Raw genomic sequence first — 20494 nt, 5'->3', positions numbered from 1 at the left:
CTAGACTTTCACTCTCCCCCTTGAATATCGAATGAGTGATTGGGATTTGCTTGTCACGAAAGGCATCTAAACTCTGAATGGTGTCTCCACACTCAATTTTGCTCAATAAATAATAAACACGTTTTGCAACAGCTAAACTTGACTTTCCACACTGGGAAAACATGTCTGAGCATTCCAATCAATGTAAAGAAAACACAGTCTCATGGCAATAACATTTATATGACACTTTTAACATTACAACACCAGAACAGGAAAGAAGATAAAACATTGGATGAACACATTGAATAAAACGAGAATAAAATAGGCCGAACAGGGTAGTGTCAGTGTTCTTGTGTCCGATCCGCTAGGGCTGCCGCTTGACCGCTACGGATGAGCCAGGTCTTCTAAATAGGACTGCCTCAGCTTTTCCAGCAGCGCTCGCTTGGCCACTGTTTTCAGGTGTGTCCTGATTTTGTCCATGACGTAGCACAAAAAGGTTTGGCTGCAATTGGGCGGCGCCCAGGGCTGATCAGGCCAAACTCCGTGGACGGCGCCCAGGCAGATGACTTGCACGGCCTTGTGCTCCAAATCGACGGCATCTGAAAAACAAGAGTCAGGGAGAACAGAAGTATCAGATGTCTGTGCCTTACTTTGAGTGTTACAAACTATACGCATATTCCCCCGTTACTCACTCACCTCTTATTTCAAAGTGGTCCAGTGACATTAAGAGGTGCGCCAGCTGGAGTTCCGTGAGCAACTCTCTTTTGTCCACAACGGCCGGCCTGTAGTCCAAAACCCGAACCCTGATGGCTGGGTCCAAGTCCTCGTAGGACAGGACAACGCGACGCTTCTTTGGCTCGGCGGCGTCCTCCATTTGTCCGTCCTGGGGAGACGAGGGTCGCTTGGACGGGGCACCCTGCATAAGTCCGTCCTGGGGAGACAAGGGTCGCTTGGTCTGGGGACTTCCGTGCCTGGAGTCTGTCTGCGACACCGCGGGTGGCGAGTGGCGAGGGCTTGGCGTCCGGTCGACGGGGTCCGCCATGAGGACAGGGCTGGGAGCGACCCGCTGGGCCATGGCATCCTCTGCCCGCCTGGCCCTTTGAAGGCGCAAGGCCGTCACCTCCAGTTCCGCTGCCGACAGTCTGCTTTCCAGGGTGGCCAAATGCTCCAGCATCCTGGCTTCCACTTTTGCACAGCAGGCCTTTGTCTCCGACGCCATTCTGCGCTGTGCCTGCACCAGGCCGTCTTCGAGCCGAGCGCACTCGGCCTTCAGCTCCTCGACCCTCTGGCTCACTGCACTTTGGAGAGCCTCCATTTGCATTTCGATGCTCATCTCTCCCCTGCCAAAAACACAGATAGGTGACAAACGGAGTTATATGCAGAGAAAAGCAGTGAGTGTGTGTGTGTGTGGGGGGGGCGGTGAGTGCGTGTGAGTGTGTGTGAGTGTGTGTGTGTGTGTTCGTTCCCTACACGACTAGGCCATGTCCCCAAAACGGATAGGCCATTTTGAGAGGCCTATAGCCAGATAATACATTTGTACACGTTTAGCAATGTACACGGTTTGGCTATAAAGTCCCAGATTCGTTTAGTATTCATTAGTCGGTTTGGTGAAGGAGGCTATATGCCCATCCGTGTGTATGGTAGCCAATAGTAGATTATGAATACGTCGACAATAAACGCTATGGCAGGATGGGCGCATTGCTCGGGACGAACAAACGTTTTATTAAGCCCTATATATGGCAAAGTTGAAACTCGTCACGACATTAACTAAGTATAGCACGATGATAGGAGACCGACACAAGCTAGAAAGTCTTACTTTACAAGAAGAAACACTTACTTTGTAATCGACAACAGTTTCACCTTCTCCACAGTGTAGTCGTTGCTGTCGGTCAGTCGGTATGAACAGAAGACATACCATCTATGGCTGATCGATGTTCCTTGGCCCTCCACCTGCAACTAACATAACACGGTGACATTGACCAGAGGCTCTGCCTTTACTATTTGTGCTCTTACTCTGCCATCTAGTGGGCACTGTAGAGAGAGCTTTACAAAGTTCCTAGGTCACTGATAATAACAACAAGATAGCCCCAAAACATCTCTCTTCATCAGGAATGTAGATATTATACTTATCATTTGGTTATATGGTTGCTTTTCTTGTGTGTGTTATTCATATATATATATGTATTCATATATATATATTGAATGAATATGAATATATATATATATATATGACGGACTGCAGCATATGTGTTGCAATAACACGAATCCGTAACAGATCCTCTCATTTTGAAAATACACTTTTTTTTCCCGAAGTGTTTGTTAACCTGATTTTCTCATTTAATTGAACATGTTTCAATATGTTTGCCATGTGTAGTCGTGACGTCTATTCTCATTTAATTGAACATGTTTCAACGTGTTTGCCATGTGTAGTCGTGACGTCTTTCCATTTCCATTAGAAGCGCCAGTTCAGGTAACGGTGAGTGAGGCCGCGCGCACTGTAATTTGTCCGATAACAACAAATCTATGTACTTTGTGTCATTGCAATTTGCAATTTCATTTGTGACATTTGTAAAGTAGGGTTTTATTCTAGCTATATGTCATGTTAACTATTAATACGGTGTTGGCTATAGGCTAACCACACGACGCGTTTAAACTTTGCCAAAACTGTACCGTGCATTAGCCTACTGTGTAGCTAATTGAGACGCCACCGTAGCACTGTGGTAGCTAATATCACATTTGTAGTAAACATGCCAGGCAGAGTTGGTCTGAAATGTGGTTACTTTGCGATGTAGCTAGTGAACACGGCGTTGCCTACCATAACCATAACAATATTCTGGTTATCAGTTGTTCAAAGGTCTTGAAGGCTGGTCCTCAGGGACCCCCTGTCCTGCATATTTTAGATGTTGACCCTGCTCCAGCACACCTGATTCAAATGAATGGGTCGTTATCTGGTAATGCCTGTTACCATTCATTTGAATCACGTGTGTTGGGGCAGGGTTGGGGCAGGGTCAACATCTGAAACGTGCAGGACAGGGGGTCCCTGAGGACCAGGGTTGAAGACCTCGGAGTTGATGTATTAATCTGTGTCTTTGCTACAGATAGGCACGTCAACATGACCGGTTCCAGCCACAATCTTACCGTTGTAAGCAGCCCAGCCCCAGCACACAAACCCCTGCTCCCCCCTCTTTAAATACCAGAGCATGATCTAATGTTTTCTCTTTATTTTCTTATTTCTTCTCAGGTGAGACCGACAGGCGCACTTGGCTGCCTTCTGAAGCACGCGGGTGCAAATAAGAATGTGTACACCAGGAAGGAGGTAGATATTGTATCTTTTTTCATGTGTCACAAGTAAAGGTACAGGTGTTGGAATTATTTAGTTGTCCCTGCTCCTCTTTGATAGTTTCCCAGCAGCGTGTCCAAACAAATGACAAACATTTGGTCCTCACTCCAGCCTTTGCGCTGAAGTTTAGGGCAGTGGTTCTCAATCCTGGTCCTCGGGACCCCCTGCCCTGCATGTTTTAGACGTTTCCCTCCTCAAACACACCCGATTCAAATTAATGGCTCGTTATCAGGCCCATTTATTTGAATCAGGTGTGTTGGAGCAGGAAAATATATCTAAAACATGCAGGGCAGGGGGTCCCGAGGACCAGGGTTGAGAACCACTGGTTTAGGGCAACAGGGTTCTGGCCGGCTCTGACCGTGTATGTCCCCGCAGGTGATCTTCTACCTGGGCCAGTACATCTTTCAGAAAAAGCTGTACGACCAGAAGCAGCAGCACATTGTCAACTTAGGCGGTGATCCTCTGGGGGCCGTGCTGGGGATCGACACGTTCTCTGTGAAGGAGCCACTGTAAGGAACACACATTGCTCTCACACTAACACACAGACGTACACACACACACACACACACACGCACGCACACGTTTCAAGGGATTTCCATGGAGAGGAAGCAGTTGCCTAATGCCCTAATGGAAGTGTGTGTTATTTATTTTGAAATGTGTGTAGACCACGTGGCAGACAGCTAGCATCAGTGTTGTAACCCCAGGTGTGTGTGTGTGTGTGTGTGTGTGTGTGTGTGTGTGTGTGTGTGTCCAAGACGTTTCCTCTCCAGGCTGAGCCAAAATCTTGTTCCTGTGTTAAACCCAGGTAAGCGGTATAGGATGAGATTCACTGGAATGCAGTGCCAGAGATGCCCATCTCAGAAAGTGTATCGAGCAGGATCTGGTGGTTGACCGTGTCGAATGCTGCAGATAGGTACAGCAAAATGGTCACGGATGACCTTGAAGCAGCTCTGGCAGACTGGAGGGAATAGTGACTGACAGGAGGTGGGGCGATGAGAAAGGATGAGGTCATGAGGTCAGAGATCTCGGACAGAGGAGAGAAAGAGTTTAGACATGTAGTTGGGTCAGTCCTAGAGGAGGGATTGTGAGTAGGAAAAATGGGTTCAGGGAACTGACTGCTAACATCAACTACTTTCTTCTCAACAAAGGAGGGGAATCCACCGGTCATTGGAGAGGAAGGGGGCCAGGTTCGGCCAAAGAGGAAGAGGAGGAAGGGTGCGTCCACGGCACCACTGTGAGTCCTGACCTTTTAACCCCAGAGCCTTGCATCCATGGATACATGTTGACATCTCGGTACACAGTTTGTAAGTCACTTTGGAGAATGTGTGTTACGTATAGAAAATCTGCATATCAATATGTGTGGGTGTGGGTGTGGGTGTGTGTGTGTGTCTGCAGGCCGACCTACCCGCCAGCTTACTGGACCCTTGCTTCATGTGTCAGAGCCGTCCCAAGAACGGATGCATCGTGCACGGGGCCACCATCCACCTCATTTCCTGCTATCGATGCGCTCGCAAGCTGCAGAGGGGCAACAAGCAGTGTCCAGTCTGCAGGGAGCCTATGGAGGCTGTGCTGCTCCTGATTGTCTCGTAGTGCCATGTTAGTGTCTAATAAATATAAATATATGAACCTTGTCCTATTTGTATGTTACTTCTTGTTCATCACTTACCTTGTGTGTTACTTACCTGCGTTGGCGTTCATAGTTTCAGGACATCCCAACAGGTAACAACGATGACAAGGGCTCCTGGTCCTTTTTTAAATGTGGTTCCTGTTGATTTTCTTCTGCATTCCAACCTAGAGAACCAAAGATTAGATTAGATTCAACTTTATTGTCCTTACACAAGTACAGGTACAAGGCAACGAATTAAGCAATAAGCCCCAAGAGGCCGTGGTTTACGCTGATTTTAGAACAGGTAAGGGGGTTTTCAGCACTCCCCTTACCTGTTCCAAAATCAGCGTAAACCGCGGATTCGCGGGGCTTATTGCTTTTCTAAAACTGTTACTACAAATATTTGATATGGATTCATCAATAAAAGCAATTCGAAACAAAATAGTTTAATAATAAACCGTCATTTTAGGTCTAGCCAGAAGTAAGTGCAAGATATACAGTGTAGTGCAATAAAGTATGGACAGGAGCTATCCTTAAATATATGAACCTTGTCCTATGTGTATGTTACTTCTTGTACATCACTTACCTTGTGTGTTACTTACCTGCGTTGGCGTTCATAGTTTCAGGACATCCCAACAGGTAACAACAATGACAAGGGCTCCTGGTCCTTTTTTAAATGTGGTTCCTGTTGATTTTCTTCTGCATTCCAACCTAGGGTTAGCAACCCTGAGCAAGGAAAGTCTAAAATGTGCAGGACAGGGGGGCCCTGAGGACCATGGTTTAGCACTCATGACCTAACCATTTGATTCTCTAACTTAGTCATTACAGAGCAATTGGTCCGTTATAAAATGTTTCCCCTCCGCCGGTACCTGATTTTAATGTTTGTTTGGTAAGGTGGTAGGGAGAAGCCCTACAAGGGTTTTAAAGATGAAAAGCCATGGGTTGGGTTGCTCGCAGAAGGACAGGGTTTTCAAACTACAAGTCCTGAGAATGGTGAGAAGGCTGATGACGAACGAGTAAGAGGGCCTGCATTGGGTTTTATTGGATGGGAATACCAGGTCAATGGTACCCCGTGGCACAAAGCAAAAATGCTTGTCAAAATAAAGTACCAATAAGTAGAGGTATTGGAAGACAATCACTGGGGTTAAGGAAAGATCTTACAAAGGCCTTATTGTAAGAAGACCATGGCAGACCAATGGTCCTGATGGACCGTAGCCTTCTGCCAGAGGCCAGTGACTGAAACAGGGAGTGTCCAGGGTGGGAGGAGTCAGCCACAATCTTCCTCGCTTGCCTCAGGGTCCTCGAGGCGTGCAGGTCCGAGGGAAGGTAGATTGGCTGCAATCACCTTCTCCGCAGTGCGGCTGCTAAGCTGCAGCCTGCTCTTGTCCTTACCTGTGGCAGCAGCATACCGAATGGTGATGGAGGTGGTGAGGATGGACTCAACGATTGCTATGTAGAAGTGCACAATCATAGTCTTTGGCAGGTTGAATTTCTTCAGCTGACACAGGAAGTACATCCTCTCTTGTGCTTTCTTGGTGAGGGAGCTAATGTTCAGTTCCCACTTGAGGTCCTGGGAGAGGATAGTGCCCAGGAAGCGGAATGACTCGTGTTGACTGGGGAGTCACACAGGGTGATAGGGGTGAGTGGGGCTGTGTTCTTCCTGAAGTCCACAACCATCTCCGCTGTCTTGAGTGCATTGAGCTCTAGGTTGTCCTAGCTGCACCAGGTTGTCCGCTTCCCATCTATAATAAGATTTGTGTCCACGAGAGATGAGCCCAATGAGGGTGGTGTCGTCCCCAAACTTCAGGAGCTTGACTGCAAATGACTGGAGGTGCAGCTGTTGGCGTACAGGGAGAAGAGCAGAGGAGAAAGGATGCAGCCCTGAGGAGATCCGGTGCTGATGGACCGGGAGTCAGAGACTTGCGTTCCCAGCTTAACGCACTGCTTCCTGTCAGACAGGAAGCCTGTGATCCACCTGCAGGTGGAGTCGGGCACGTTCAGCTGGGAGAGCTTGTCCTGGAGCAGGGTGGGGATGATGGTGTTGAAGGCAGAGCTGAAGTCCACAAGCAGGATCATGGCGTAGGATGCTGGGCAGTCCAGATGCTGTAGGGTGAAGTGGAGGGCCATGTTAACGGCATCATCCACCGACCTGTTGGCTCTGTAGGCAAACTGCAGTGGGTCCAGGAAGGGGTCTGTGATGGATTTGAGGTGTGCCAGCACAAGGCGCTCAAAAGACTTCATGACCACAGAGGTCAGGGCGACGGGTCTGTAGTCATTAAGTCCTGTTGGCCTTGGTTTTTTGGGCACAGGGATGATGGTGGAGGACTTGAGACAAGCTGGCACCATGTCTCCAGGGAAGTGTTAAAGATGTTTGTAAACACAGGAGACAGCTGGTCAGCGCCATCCCATGGCTCAAATCAGCACATAACGAAACAGATTCCTTGGTTCCATAAGTTCCTCCTGCGAATTTACATAACCTACCAGAATTTACAATCTGTTTCTTTGTTTCCTTATTTAAACAAAATCAACTGTTAATCTTGTTTCTTTCACTTCACAAAAGCTGTTCTTTCTTTTAAAAGTTAAGTTTAAGACCTCTATTGTTTCAGATTCTCCATTTTACCAAATCACACCTCTTTTCATCAAAGATATGATAAACCCAATTTTCACTATGCCAAACCAGAATCTGTATGCTTCTTAAATGAAATATAGACCAATTAACGTTCTTAATGTGGCTATTAACCAAACAAATTTCCCATCTGTATTTTCTACACAGGTCAGATAGGTAGAACTTCATAACTCGCTCTGCTGCAGTTCAAAACGAGTCATTTAGCTCAAACCATCATAACCACAATTCATCAGACTTCATGAGTCTTCCCAAATTATTTCTGAACTGAGTGTTATAATAACCCTCTTCGTGCACAAACACCATTTATTAATACAACATTATCACAGCCTAACTGTTTATCCCATATACCTTCAAAGTACATTGATAATTTCCTCTTCACTACGTCAATGTTTTGTAACCTATCATCTCTTCACATGGGAGAATGAAAGAACCCTGGTACGGCTTCGCTCCTGAGTGGACACGCTGGTGACGGAGGGACATTGCCACGTTGCCGTGGACTTTGCCTGGCCGAGGTGCCCAATTGGGGGACAAACACCACAAAACGCATACCCACGGAAAGCTGGAGGCCTGCTGAATGCAGGGAGATCGCCCGCGTGTGTCTGTCAGACTCGTAGCCCGCACAAGGGCTTCACCAGAGGGCAAAGGCCAGACCTTTGACCTCATGCATGCAGACTGTCGTAGTGGCTTTTTTTGTCCACCAGGTGGAGCAAAGTCTCGAAACCCTGTGACGTCCGTGCATTGTGAAGTTTGCTGGGCAGTGTCAAAGCGCCTCGGCCAATGGGCTAGCTAGGGATATGTAAACGAGTGCCATTCAAATGAGTGTCAAGCTCGTTGGCAAGCGCTTACCTAACCCTAACCCTACCCCCTAACCCTAACCCTACCCCCTAACCCTGACCCTGACCCTACCCCTGACCCTGACCCTAACCCTTCTCTTGCCTAAACCCAACCCCCCCTCTCTCCAAACCCCCCCTCTCTCCCTACCCTAACCCCACCTGCACCCTATCCTAACCCCAACCCTAGACCCCTGGTGGGTCCCTCTTTCTCTCCTAAACCTAACCCTGCTTTCTATCCTAACCCTCTTTTACTCCTAGGACAGGTAAGTATTATTATTATTGACATTCATGTTGTCTTATTGTGAAGCAGCTCAGGTAGGTATTATTATTTATTGACATGAACATTTAATTGTTTGGTAGGTTTTTATTAGTAAAATTGCTTTTTAATATTAAAGTCGCTAGTTTATTGGAAAGTCGCTTTGAGTTAAGGTGTCTGGGCATTCTGTTAGTTTTACCCATTTCTTCTCAGAACAGCATTGGGTGGGACGGTTTCTCTGTGGACTGGACTTTTTTTTACAAAATTCAGGTGTTGACGTTCCAATTGGACTGGAATCACACACTGGGGATTTGATCAACCCTGGTGGGCCTGCCTATGGTGAGGGTGTCTAGTGTTTCGAAGGCCGAAACACCCAATGATCCTGGGTATACTACTAATGATGTGATTCCACAATTTAGACTCACAATTGGCTTTAATTCTCACTTCTTCTTGACTGACAGACGCTGTGACAGCTGTATTTATTTTATCAATAGGCAGTGTATCATCCAGAGGGATGTTTATGCCGATGGGCTCCTATTTGCTAAAAAGGTCAGGTTTGACAACAAGGAAACAACAATTGAAGAAGACTTGGACACAGGATGTTGGATGAAGACTGATGGGCTCCCATTTATTAGAAAGGTCAGGTTTGACAACAAGGAAACAACAGCAGTTGAAGAAGACTTGGACACAGGAGGTTGGATTAAGACTGATGGGCTCCCATTTATTAAAAAGGTCAGGTTTGACAACAAGAAAACACAGCAGTTGATGAGGACTTGGAGACGGGATGTTGGATGAAGACCAACGGGATCCGGATTTGGACCGACTCGGTACTCATGGAATCATGACCTTCGGTCCATTGAGGCCTGGGCCGGTGTCTCTTGAGTTTATTTTGTCTCATGGGCTAAAACCATAATCTCTGAACCACCTGGACTCACTGCTGGGCTCTCAGCCCTCTACAGTGATCCTGATCTTGGGCCTTGTCATGGGACGTGGTCTCGGGTGACTGCCTGGAGTGGCGGTGGGCATCGGGTGTGATCCTGGTGTCAGGCTAGCCGGCGGTCATCTGTCAGGGCATTGATTGGGCATCACGGTCTGCATTGTTGGTGCTGGGGAAGATCGGATGTGACCTCAACCACTTTGCAGGCTTTGGTGGTCTGGGTTGTATTATTGTTCAGAGTAGGGATGTGCTTGTGTTACATGATTTCTCTGTGAGACTGCTGGCCCTGGGCTTCTGGATGATGTTGGTCTTAACCTTTACAGGGATTCTGAGTCTGAGAACGGTTTTAATTACATTTTGAAAAGTCTTCGGACAACTGTATCCCTGTGGGATGTTAATACTACTTCTATTGGCCAATGTGACTGGCAGTAGAGAAGGAGGAGCCTATAAAACAGACTCTTGCTCATTTATTCATTCCAGGGGGACGGAGTGAGTTGGGTTTCAGGTGCGCGTGCCTAAATGGGGTCTCACCAGTACTGTGGTCCCGTCGGGGTCCCACAGGGTGTTTCCTCGTTATTACTACCACACCTAACCCTAACCCTTGCAAATCAGTTCTTTTAGACCTTTAGAATATATTCTTTATTCCATTTCAGGGGTTGGAGTGAGAGGGTTTTCAGGTGCGCGTGCCATAATGGGGTCTCACCTGAACTGTGGTCCCGTCGGGGTCCCACAGGGTGTTTCCTCGTCACTATTGCAACCCTAACCCTAACCCCAACCCCACCCCGACCCCAACCCTAAACCCTAACCCCAACCCTAACCACTACACAACACTTACACTCTCCACAGCCACCTACCACACGCACAACCAACAACACACTCACCCACACAACATGCACCCATAGAACACACATCAGCTTCACCTGCACATCAGAGCACAACACAGCACTTACCTTTGCCGATCGTCCAGTCCGCCACCTTGCCAGCCTCACCGTCACATCAGGCAGTCATGAGCACACCTACAAAAGAGACAATTAACATACACATAGAAACACTTGCAGAACAACACAACACTGACATTCCATCTTTCAACACACACACATCCCCAGAAATCCCACTCCTCTCTAGACCCTCTCACACATACAAATACACACTCAATTTAGCCACACGTACATCTCAGATCCCCCTTCTGGCCAGCGGACGCAGGACCCCCCCAACACTAGCCACTAAGTCCCTCACACAGTCCCACTTCAAAAAACACACCTTCTCCCCCTCTAACACACAGACACATACACGGGGAGCTTTCTCCACAGAGACAAGCTTCCCCTCCCCTGTAGGTCACCGATACTCCCCCTCATCATCCTCCCCCACCCATCTGAATCTGGTCCCAAACACCACTAAACACCCTTTAACCCCTTCTTTCTTCCCACCTTCCCCAGGCGCCGAACAGGAGAGTCCCCCAAAAAACAGGCCCTCATTGCAGGCAAATAACATGATGAAAGGGCAACCAAAAGGCAAATCACCTTTGGTAAAAGCCTACTCTGAGCCCTCCCCTTTCCATCCTATCAAGGAGCCTGTAGGGGACTCTCCGAAACTCGGCGCCTCAACACGCACATCCCTACAGCCAACACACACTTCTCAACTCCGGTCACAAGACCCTAGCACCCCCCAGTACACCCAAGCACTAGTCACACCAACTTATCACATAGCCCGGCCCGCACGCAAGGTGGCGGACTGGAACATTAAAGGCATAAAGTCCCATCTGTTCATCGGGGATTCCAACTTAAATAGGATTCCCCCCTTCCAGAACCCTAGGGCACAGGTGGATAGCTACCCCGGGGCCATCTTTCACCATTTCCAAAAGGTACTGGAAAAAACACAGGTACACCCACACACAGAGGTGGTGGTCCTCTCGGTGGGTCTCAACAATAAGGATCTCGACCCATACCAGACATCACTCAAACAATTAGGCAACATGTACAGGGAAGCCAAGAGCACCTTCCCTAACGCCACCATCTACATCCCCATCATAAGCCACTCACCACTTCTCACTCCACAACATAAACAAAACATTAAGATCATAAATAGTTACATCAGCAAACACCTACCCACACTGCATGAAATACCTCATGATGCATTCTACACCAATAGGGACAACATTCACTGGACACCAGAAACAGCAGCAGCAATATTTGCACACTGGTGTTCACAGTTAAATTTATAATTACTCATACTCACAACCCAGACACCTTTAACATTGTCACACATTTACCAACGACACATACATCTAGGGCCCCCCCTCCTCCCCCCGCCCCCCAGCTCCCTCATTCACCACTACCATCCAATTCTAACATTTTGAATCTGTCCAAAACATTTCACCCATCACCAACACAAGTAGCACTTCTGGAGAGAGGCCTCACCTTTGTGCCCCGCCCCACCACTTTTGACCAGGAGGAACTTCAAAGGGACATCCATAAATATCACAGACGACTTAAAATACTGGACTACTTTGACTACACAGAGAGCGATAACCACCTGCCCTTCATCAATCCTTCCACCTGGGAGCCTAAACTCTCCCAGGTGGACCACCACATCAGGACCCTCATCAAGGCGGACAGAAGGACTCTACGAGACCATAACACACAGACGGACAGACAGGACAACCTCACTACCACACTCCGAGAGTCACTACAAACACTTAAAAACAACCCACACATAGTCATCAAACCAGCGGACAAAGGATCCAAAATAGTCATCTTAGATAACCACCAGTACATTTTTGAAGCTAACAGGCAGTTAAACAACATCAGACATTATAAAATCATACCGGATAGCATACAACCACAGACACAGGTGAGACTTAGGACTATAATCAAATCACTTTATGACAGACGCTACATTACAGCTAAGCAACGGGACTACCTATACGGACCGGACACCCCACGACAAAGACTCTTTTACTTACTTCCCAAGATCCACAAAGAACCGGACACCTGGACCATTCCCTTTGAAGTTCCTCCTGGCAGACCCATAGTATCCGATTGCAACAGCGAGTCCTATAACATCTCGGAATACATCGACTACTACATCAACCCCTTATCCACCCAGCACCCCAGCTATCTTAAAGACACATATCACTTTTTAGAAAAGCTCAAGCCCATAGCCGTTCCCTCCCACACACACATCTTTACCATCGATGTTGACAGCCTGTACACCAACATTAACACCACAATGGGTGTGCAGGCTGTCAAATCCCTATTTCATAAGCACCCAGATAACAATAGACCGGATCAGGACATTTTACAGTTATTACAAATTAGCTTAGATAATAACGATTTTTTATTTAACAATAAACATTATCTGCAGACGATGGGAACGGCTATGGGCAAAAAGTTTGCCCCCGCATATGCCAACATTTACATGGCTGAGTGGGAGAGAGAAGCGCTGTCAAAGTGTCCACTGCAACCATCATTCTACTTCAGGTTTTTAGACGATATCATAGGGGCATGGCCACACGACATCAAACATTTCACGGAATTCATACACATACTTAACTCACACCATCCATCCATCACGGTGAAGTATATCATTGACCCACAACAGATTCACTTTCTGGACACTACAGTTTACTTTCACACGATAAACGCAACACATAAGACACTTCAGACACGAGTATATTTCAAACCCACAGACACACACGCACTATTACATAAACATAGCTATCACCCCAAGCACACATTTAAAGGTATCGTCAAATCACAGATCATCCGGTTTCATAGAATATCGTCTCACAAAGACGATTTACACATAGCCACTCAAACACTCTTTCACTCACTCAGACAAAGGGGATATTCCAAGAGGTTTCTGCGCACTATTAAAAATGACACTTTGGCAGCTCTCTCTCCCACTCGGCCCACACACACACCCAACACTACAAACAATGATGCACACACAACCAACACACACACATCACACACACCTCAGACATTCCTAATACAAGCAACAGTACATACACAACCTGCAGCAGAGCCCCTCCCCCTCCTATCCCCCTTCCCCCCAAATCCTCTCCCTTACCCTACACCGGGTTTGCATCCTGTATCCTCCCCCAACCCCCCTCCTAACCCTAAACCTTCCCAGGGCCCTGCTACAGTACCCCACCCAACACCCCGCTACTACCCCATCTTTAATTCCACCCGTAGTTATAGTCACCAACCCCACCCTCCCCTTAGCCCCACTCCTCCCCCTCCCAAAACTATACCCAGCCTGGTCCCCTACCCTAACCACAACCCCTCGGATCCCGCGCCTAACCCCAACCCTCCCCGCAACCCCACCCCCCCTCCTTTTAATTCCACGGGTAGACCCAACCTGACTTTTAACCCTAACCCCAACCTTCCCGACCCCACGCCCAACCTCAACTCCCCCTTTAACACCTCCGCGGACCCGCCCTTTAACCCCATCCCGGAATCACACCCCCCCTTTAACCCTACCTTTCCTCCCACTTCCCCGGCTACCTCACACACAACCGGCACTGGCCCAGATCCACCTAAAATCATAATTCCCTTAGTTACGACATTCTCACATAGAACACGCCCACTACAACATGCATTCAAACACAATTTCACCACAGCTCAACACACATACCCCCCACTTAAACCATATAGGATCATCTCCGCATATAGAAAAAATAAAAGTCTTAAGGATATTCTCATACATACTAAATTCAGCAATATGCCCCCTCCAATAACCAAACCTCACACATTGCACTACAAAAACAGGAAATTTATTACAAACCCCCATAGCCACACATCGGCTCCAGTCCCGGACAGCCTCACCCTACAAACCTCCAATGTGGTTTACATCATCACCTGCACCCTCTGCCATAAACACTATGTAGGAGAAACCGGAGGTTCAATAGACACTAGGCTGAAACAACACCTCAACAACATCTCACGGGCACACCTACAAACAACACTGGTCACACACTTCCAGGAGCACCCCGTCACTCACCTCATCATATCTGGTGTGGAGTCGGGGTCCGGGTGGTCCAGTGGACAGCGGAAGCATGCCGAAAGAAAATGGATCACACAGTTGAACACAATTACACCCCTGGGACTGAATGAGAAAACATAACATTCTTATTTTTCACACAGGACCAGTTTAATTTAATAAATAAAGTGTATACATATTTTTTCATGGCAATTCTGTTGATGTATACTTCCTTCTGGTACTGACTACACAACACCCACACACACACACAGATCAGGTCCATACACAACACATACGTCTACACCCTCACACAGAGGCTCAAATAAACACATACACATAGTTTACCTTTTTACTTATTCACATACAGCTTGACATAGACACATAGACTGACACACTAGAAAACAGTGCAACAACACTTACCTTGATCTCCATCTTCAGCACCATCCACTTATTCATCGCCACACAGCACCTGTAAAATACACCCACACATATTTACCTGCACACACATAGATCTACACATTAAAAAAGTAATTTCAACAACACTTACCTTGATCCTCAAATCCACAACACCATCCACTCATTCAGCGCCACACAGCACCTGTAAAAAACAAACAAACATGATTCTACAACACATCCATTTGCATTCCTACCCTTTTCATTTCAATTTCAATTAGCTTAACAACACAGTAATAATAGGCCCGTGCTCTTTAAGACCATCCAGTTGTTCTTTTAACCCTACCCTAACCCAAACCTAACCCTAACCCTGTTTAATGTTCTGGCATGGGCCTGCAGGAGGCACCGCCCGGGGAGTGGAGTTCTGCGTTCTTGACTACAACCTTGCTTTGGCTCCGAGGAGCCCCCTCTCTTGCTCTGCCTACTACACACTCTCAAACTCTCCTCTCGCTCACACACACACATCTCCACATCCACACGCATTGTCTCTTTTTCCCTTCTCACAGGCCCTGTCCTTCCTGTACTCATGTACACCTGTGGTGCTCTTCTTCTGAGCACCCCCATTTTGCTTTCACGGCACTCGTGTGTCCTGTCCACTAACCCGCTCTCTCCCCAGGTGCACATGAGGTGCAGATGTCTTCTACTCTTCAAACACGCCCTGGTTTTGGTATAGGTTATTCTCTCTTTTTCAGGCAGGCCTTTTTTAGACTTTCAGATTGAGTTGGCTTCTGGGCACAGGTATAGCACGCACTCACACACTCATGTGCATCCATTCACTCACGACAGTGCCACTACTCTTCCAGTGGACCCTGTTTGGACTACGCAGAATCACCGTTGCCGTTGGGACACCTTTGGCTCCGCGCAATCGGCGCTTCGCGCCGATGCGCTCCGCGCTTAGGATTGGATGTGAGGAGCCCCCAGTGTCTTCACTCGGATGTAGCATGTGCTACGGCTACCGGTCACCTCTGCTACCCACGCGTGAACCTTGACACCAGAGGTCTCCTACCTCTCCTCCTCGGGGGTTACCTTGCTTGTGGGGACAGAAGACTTCAGAGCATGCTCCTGCTTAGACCTGGTGGTTTGCACACGTCCGTTAGTGGATACGGGGGTGGGTTATCCATGTACCCGTCGGTTGCTCACGTCCTCTTAGTGCTTAGGCATTTATTTACCTCGGGTAGCAAGCGTGACAAGGTCTACAGGCCTGGGACCCCTTTGGGGTCCTGGAGGGGGTCCACTCCCCTACCCCCTCTGATGGATGATCTACATGGGTCTAGGATACTGGTGCATTTACCCCTAGCTTATGTACTGAACTGCTTGGCGTGGGGGTCTTCAGACACTGCTCCCTAACCCTAACCCTAACTCCAGAACCTGGCTATGGTCCCGGCCCAGGACTCTTCTGGGCGGGTTTGGGTCCTCATGACCCCGGACCAGCTTCCCCAGGCACCGAGGCCCCTACAACAGCCCCGCCGCCATTCTCCCCACACTGGCGACCGGCGGCCCGCCACTCGGACCGCCCAAACCATCACCGGTATTCACCGCCGTCCTCGCGCCGCACCCACCGCCACCGTGAGGGACACGATTCTTATCGTGCGCGTGTAGCGCAGGCCAGCTCTTCTACCCCCGGACGGACCCGGACCACTGGCCCTTCCGCCCCCACCCGGGACGCGGACCGCCGGGCCCAACACTCCACCCCCTCCCAAGCCACTGACACCTCTGCACAACCGCCTCGGCGGCGCCGTCGCGGAGGTGTCCGCAGGACCCAGGCGTGCCTGCGCTACCTGGAGCGCACCGCCGAAACTGCCGACAGGACGGAACAGGGCAGCGGTCGCAGGACCGCGCTACCTACCCGCAGGACCCCGGCCACAGCCGCGGCCTCTACCGCGGCCTCTGTCGCCGCGCAGCCCGCGGCGGCACGCCTCGCTCCTCTACCGCTGACCACGGACCTACACGCGGTCTGGAGGAGCAAGGCGCCCAAGGCCCATGGTCCTCAGGTCACGGAGGCCGGAAAGTTGGTCTGTCGCTTGATCAAGACGGCCTTCCACCGGGACCAGGTCAACCAATACTTGACCAATGGAGTCACCCCACCTGGCCACGACCGCAAGCTGACGGAACTGGCCAGTCTGTTTCGTCCGTCCTCCCCGACGTTCGAAAGCTGGGAGGAACTCCAGACTAACGCGGCCGACTGGTTTACCCGCAATTACAGGTCCCTCCTACGCCATTACGACCTGGCGTTGGAGGCCAAGGTCCGCCACCTCCAGACCCGGTTCCCGGTCTTCGCCGGTTGGTCGGACGCCTGGGAACTTGGAGTCCGCTGGGCCGCAGTGGACCTTGGTGCTCCCGTGCCTCAGATTACTCTGAGGCACGTGGAGGCACTCCTCCCGGCTCCCGTCATGCCCATGGAACCCGCCGCTCCCTGGATTGCCCCTGTCTCGGCTTCCAGGCCCTCCGGCCAACCCCACACGCCTCCCACCACCTCCCGCCGGGCTCTCACTTTTGAGGACCTGGACCAGGCCCCCGGAAACCTGCAGGACCAGGACGCCAGTGATGGCCAGTGATGATGCTCTCCTCGCGGACCACCTCATGGACTTCGAGCTCCGGTCCGACCCCCTCCCCCCACCTGCTCTCCCCCTCCCCCCCTCCCCCACCCTTAGCTTTTCCCTTTCAGAGCTGGCGGAGGACGAAATCATTGATTTCCTGTCCTTACCTCCTCCCCCCCCAGGGATCCCGACTAGTCCTACCCTTACCCCTCCCCCTCGCTCCTCTTCCCCTCCCCCTCCTCCAGCCGGTAGCAGCTCCTCTGCTACACCTCCTGGCCAGACTTCGGCGGAGCGCCCTTCAGCGGAGCGCCCTTCTGCGGCGCGTCCGCTGCCCCTCTATACGCGACACGGCCCGGGGCTTAAGAAGGACTGGTCCTTGACCCCCAGCCGGCCGGTCGTGATTATGGGGGATTCAAACCTCCACCGCCTCCCTCCAGTTCTGCTGGACAGAGTGCAGGTGGACTGCTACCCTGGGGCCAGATTCACGCACGCTGTTGATATTCTCAACAGTGTCGCGACCCCCAACCTACTGGTCACGCAGGTCATCCTGTCGTTCGGTTTGAACAACAGAACGTCTCCGTCGGCCTATGCCTTCCCCCAGGCCAATGTGATGATCCGCCGCGCTCACGCGGTGTTTCCACGGGCCTCTATAGCAGTGCCCCTTATTAATGTGGACCCAGTTTTACCTGCTGTGCAGGTGAACAACATCGCGCGGCTCAACGCGTTCCTGGCGTCTCACACGACCGTGGTCCCCCTTCTACCTGCAGCCTTGTTCCGGACGCAGGTGGATAATATCCACTGGACGGCGGCCACGGCTCGGGCAATGTTGGCCCACTGGACCCCTTATTTGGGCTAGCCGCGCCACTCGCCCCTTCACAATATGGACTTCAGTGCTCAGCCACCTCTGTGGCCGCTGGCACGTTCCTCAAGGCTTCTTTCGCGCCCCCTTCGGGTGTGGCGCGTTTTCCACGTCCACACTTTCATATGTGGTCCTTATGCTCATGCCAGCAATATTGTGCGTGGCTGAGCCCGGATTCTTCCCTTGTTCTTTCCTTAAAAGACCCCCTGGCCCCCGCCCGGGCCTCCCTCACCACGGTAATGACCATCTCCTCCTTGACACACCATCCTTCCGCCCACTTGAGCTTGGACACTGTCTCGCTGGCGTGCCTAGGTGGATACGGAGACGGGACTATCCATGTACCCACCTCTGTTTTCTTGTCCCTCTGAGTGTTATCCTCCACTCCGGAGGCTGGGTAGCTTGTAGACCACTGGACACCCGGCCTGGGTCCCCTTTCGGGTTCCTGGAGGGGCCTAGCCCCTGTCTCTTGGTGTTGTATCCCGGGGTCCCTGGTAGATGCCAGTGCACCAACTCTGATCCTTGCTTATCGGTTCTCCGATCTGCTTGGTGATGGGATTTCTCAGACATCTAACCCTAACCCTAACCCTAACCCACACTTCCCTCATTGTTTTCACCACCCCTTTCCGCACCACCCTTCAGCTCTCTTCCCCCCCCCCCCCCCCCCCCCCCCCCCCCAGCCCCCCCCACCCTCTCACCACCCTCCAGCTCTCTCCCCCCGCCACCCCCACCCAAAGAATTTCCGGTCCATACTTCAGTATTTTGGTTCAATATTAGGAGGAAACAACAGTATGTCAACCCTGTGGGATGCTAATACTGTCAGACTCCTATTGTTTAGCTCTTGAGCCGACAGACTAGTGCTTGCAAATCAGTTATTTTAGACCTTTAGAATATATTCTTTATTCCATTTCAGGGGTTGGAGTGAGAGGGTTTTCAGGTGCGCGTGCCATAATGGGGTCTCACCTGAACTGTGGTCCCGTCGGGGTCCCACAGGGTGTTTCCTCGTCACTATTGCCAAACCTAACCCTAACCCTTGTCCCTCCGCTGCCTCTCTCCCTAATGACGGAGATGATGGCCCCAACCTCACTCCTGAGGAGGTCAAGGCCCTCAGACAACTGCGCCAGGACCCGCACCTGATCATTAAACCGGCGGACAAGGGCTCCGCTGTGGTGGTCATGGACCGCGAGCACTACATCCAAGAAGCGGAAAGACAGCTCAACATGCCTGAATACTACCGCACGCTCGATGAACCCATGTACCTCACTACAGCTAATGAGATCAATCAGATTCTCGCACAGCTCTTGAGGCTGGGCTACTTGGTGCCCAGGCAGCGGCTATATCTGATGGGTGAGGACGAACCTAAGCCCAGGAAGTTCTACCTTTTACCCAAGATCCACAAGGATCCAGCTTCCTGGCCCGTCCCCTTCCAGATCCCTGCTGGCAGACCCATCGTTTCTGATTGCGGTAGTGAAACCTATGGCATTTCGGAGTATATCGACTCGTTCCTTAAACCGCTGTCCCACCTGCACCCCAGCTATGTGAAGGATACTTATGACTTCATAGCCAAGGTCAGGGCAGCGAGGCTCAACGAGACCGACCTAGGATACTTATGACTTCATAGCCAAGGTCAGGGCAGCGAGGCTCAACGAGACCGACCTCCTCTTCTCCATGGATGTGGACAGCCTCTACACCAACATAGAGGCTCCGGAAGGGTTGAGCGCTATCAAGCATATACTGCAGCTACACCCCAAAGCGGGACGCCCGGACAGGTACCTTATGCAGCTGCTTGAGATCGCGCTCACCAGGAATGACTTTGAGTTCAATGGTAATTTTTATCTGCAACTCAAAGGGGTCGCCATGGGGAAAAAGTTTGCTCCGGCCTATGCTGACATATATATGGCGAGGTGGGAAGCGGATGTTCTCCCCATGTGCCCCCTCCAACCCTCTCACTACCTCAGATACTTAGATGACATCTGGGGAGTGTGGCCACACCCACGGGAGGATTTCACAGCCTTTGTGGACATCCTCAACTCCCACCACGCCTCCATCAAGGTTAAGTATGTCCTCCATGAATCCAGCATTGACTTC

General features: G+C 50.3%; 3 protein-coding genes across 5 annotated transcripts in view; 1 reads left to right on the top strand and 2 right to left on the bottom strand.

The window, feature by feature from the left end:
- Positions 1-209: 209 nt before the first annotated feature.
- LOC124469599 lies at positions 210-3795 on the bottom strand. 2 transcript variants are annotated; one of them, XM_047022990.1, is made up of 4 exons: positions 3707-3795; positions 1817-1935; positions 676-1319; positions 210-578 (listed from the first exon to the last, which is right to left on the bottom strand). In XM_047022990.1, the coding sequence occupies exons 3-4, from the start codon at positions 1310-1312 to the stop codon at positions 364-366; spliced, it is 852 nt and encodes a 283-aa protein (XP_046878946.1). In that variant the 5' UTR covers positions 1313-1319; positions 1817-1935; positions 3707-3795; the 3' UTR covers positions 210-363. The 2 variants fall into 2 exon arrangements, with proteins under 2 accessions (XP_046878946.1, XP_046878943.1); XM_047022987.1 differs by having other exon boundaries at positions 1817-1929; positions 3678-3758.
- LOC124469600 (E3 ubiquitin-protein ligase Mdm2-like) lies at positions 2922-5171 on the top strand. 2 transcript variants are annotated; one of them, XM_047022991.1, is made up of 5 exons: positions 2922-3121; positions 3221-3295; positions 3695-3828; positions 4075-4124; positions 4468-5171. In XM_047022991.1, the coding sequence occupies exons 1-5, from the start codon at positions 3092-3094 to the stop codon at positions 4896-4898; spliced, it is 720 nt and encodes a 239-aa protein (XP_046878947.1). In that variant the 5' UTR covers positions 2922-3091; the 3' UTR covers positions 4899-5171. The 2 variants fall into 2 exon arrangements, with proteins under 2 accessions (XP_046878947.1, XP_046878948.1); XM_047022992.1 differs by having other exon boundaries at positions 2922-3295; positions 4468-4553; positions 4715-5171.
- A 5257-nt stretch (positions 5172-10428) lies between these two features.
- LOC124469784 (E3 ubiquitin-protein ligase TRIM39-like) overlaps positions 10429-20494 on the bottom strand; it is a 39986-nt gene continuing 29920 nt past the window's right edge. The window contains 4 exon segments of the mRNA XM_047023280.1: positions 10429-10593; positions 14582-14591; positions 14981-15029; positions 15108-15158. Of these exon segments, the coding sequence (XP_046879236.1) occupies positions 15138-15158 (21 nt within the window). The 3' untranslated portion in view covers positions 10429-10593; positions 14582-14591; positions 14981-15029; positions 15108-15137.

This window comes from Hypomesus transpacificus, chromosome 7, assembly GCF_021917145.1.
Source record: "Hypomesus transpacificus isolate Combined female chromosome 7, fHypTra1, whole genome shotgun sequence".
Lineage (NCBI taxonomy): Eukaryota > Metazoa > Chordata > Actinopteri > Osmeriformes > Osmeridae > Hypomesus > Hypomesus transpacificus.
The sequence above is the reverse complement of the archived record's forward strand: the minus strand, read 5'-3'. Positions and strand labels throughout refer to the sequence as shown.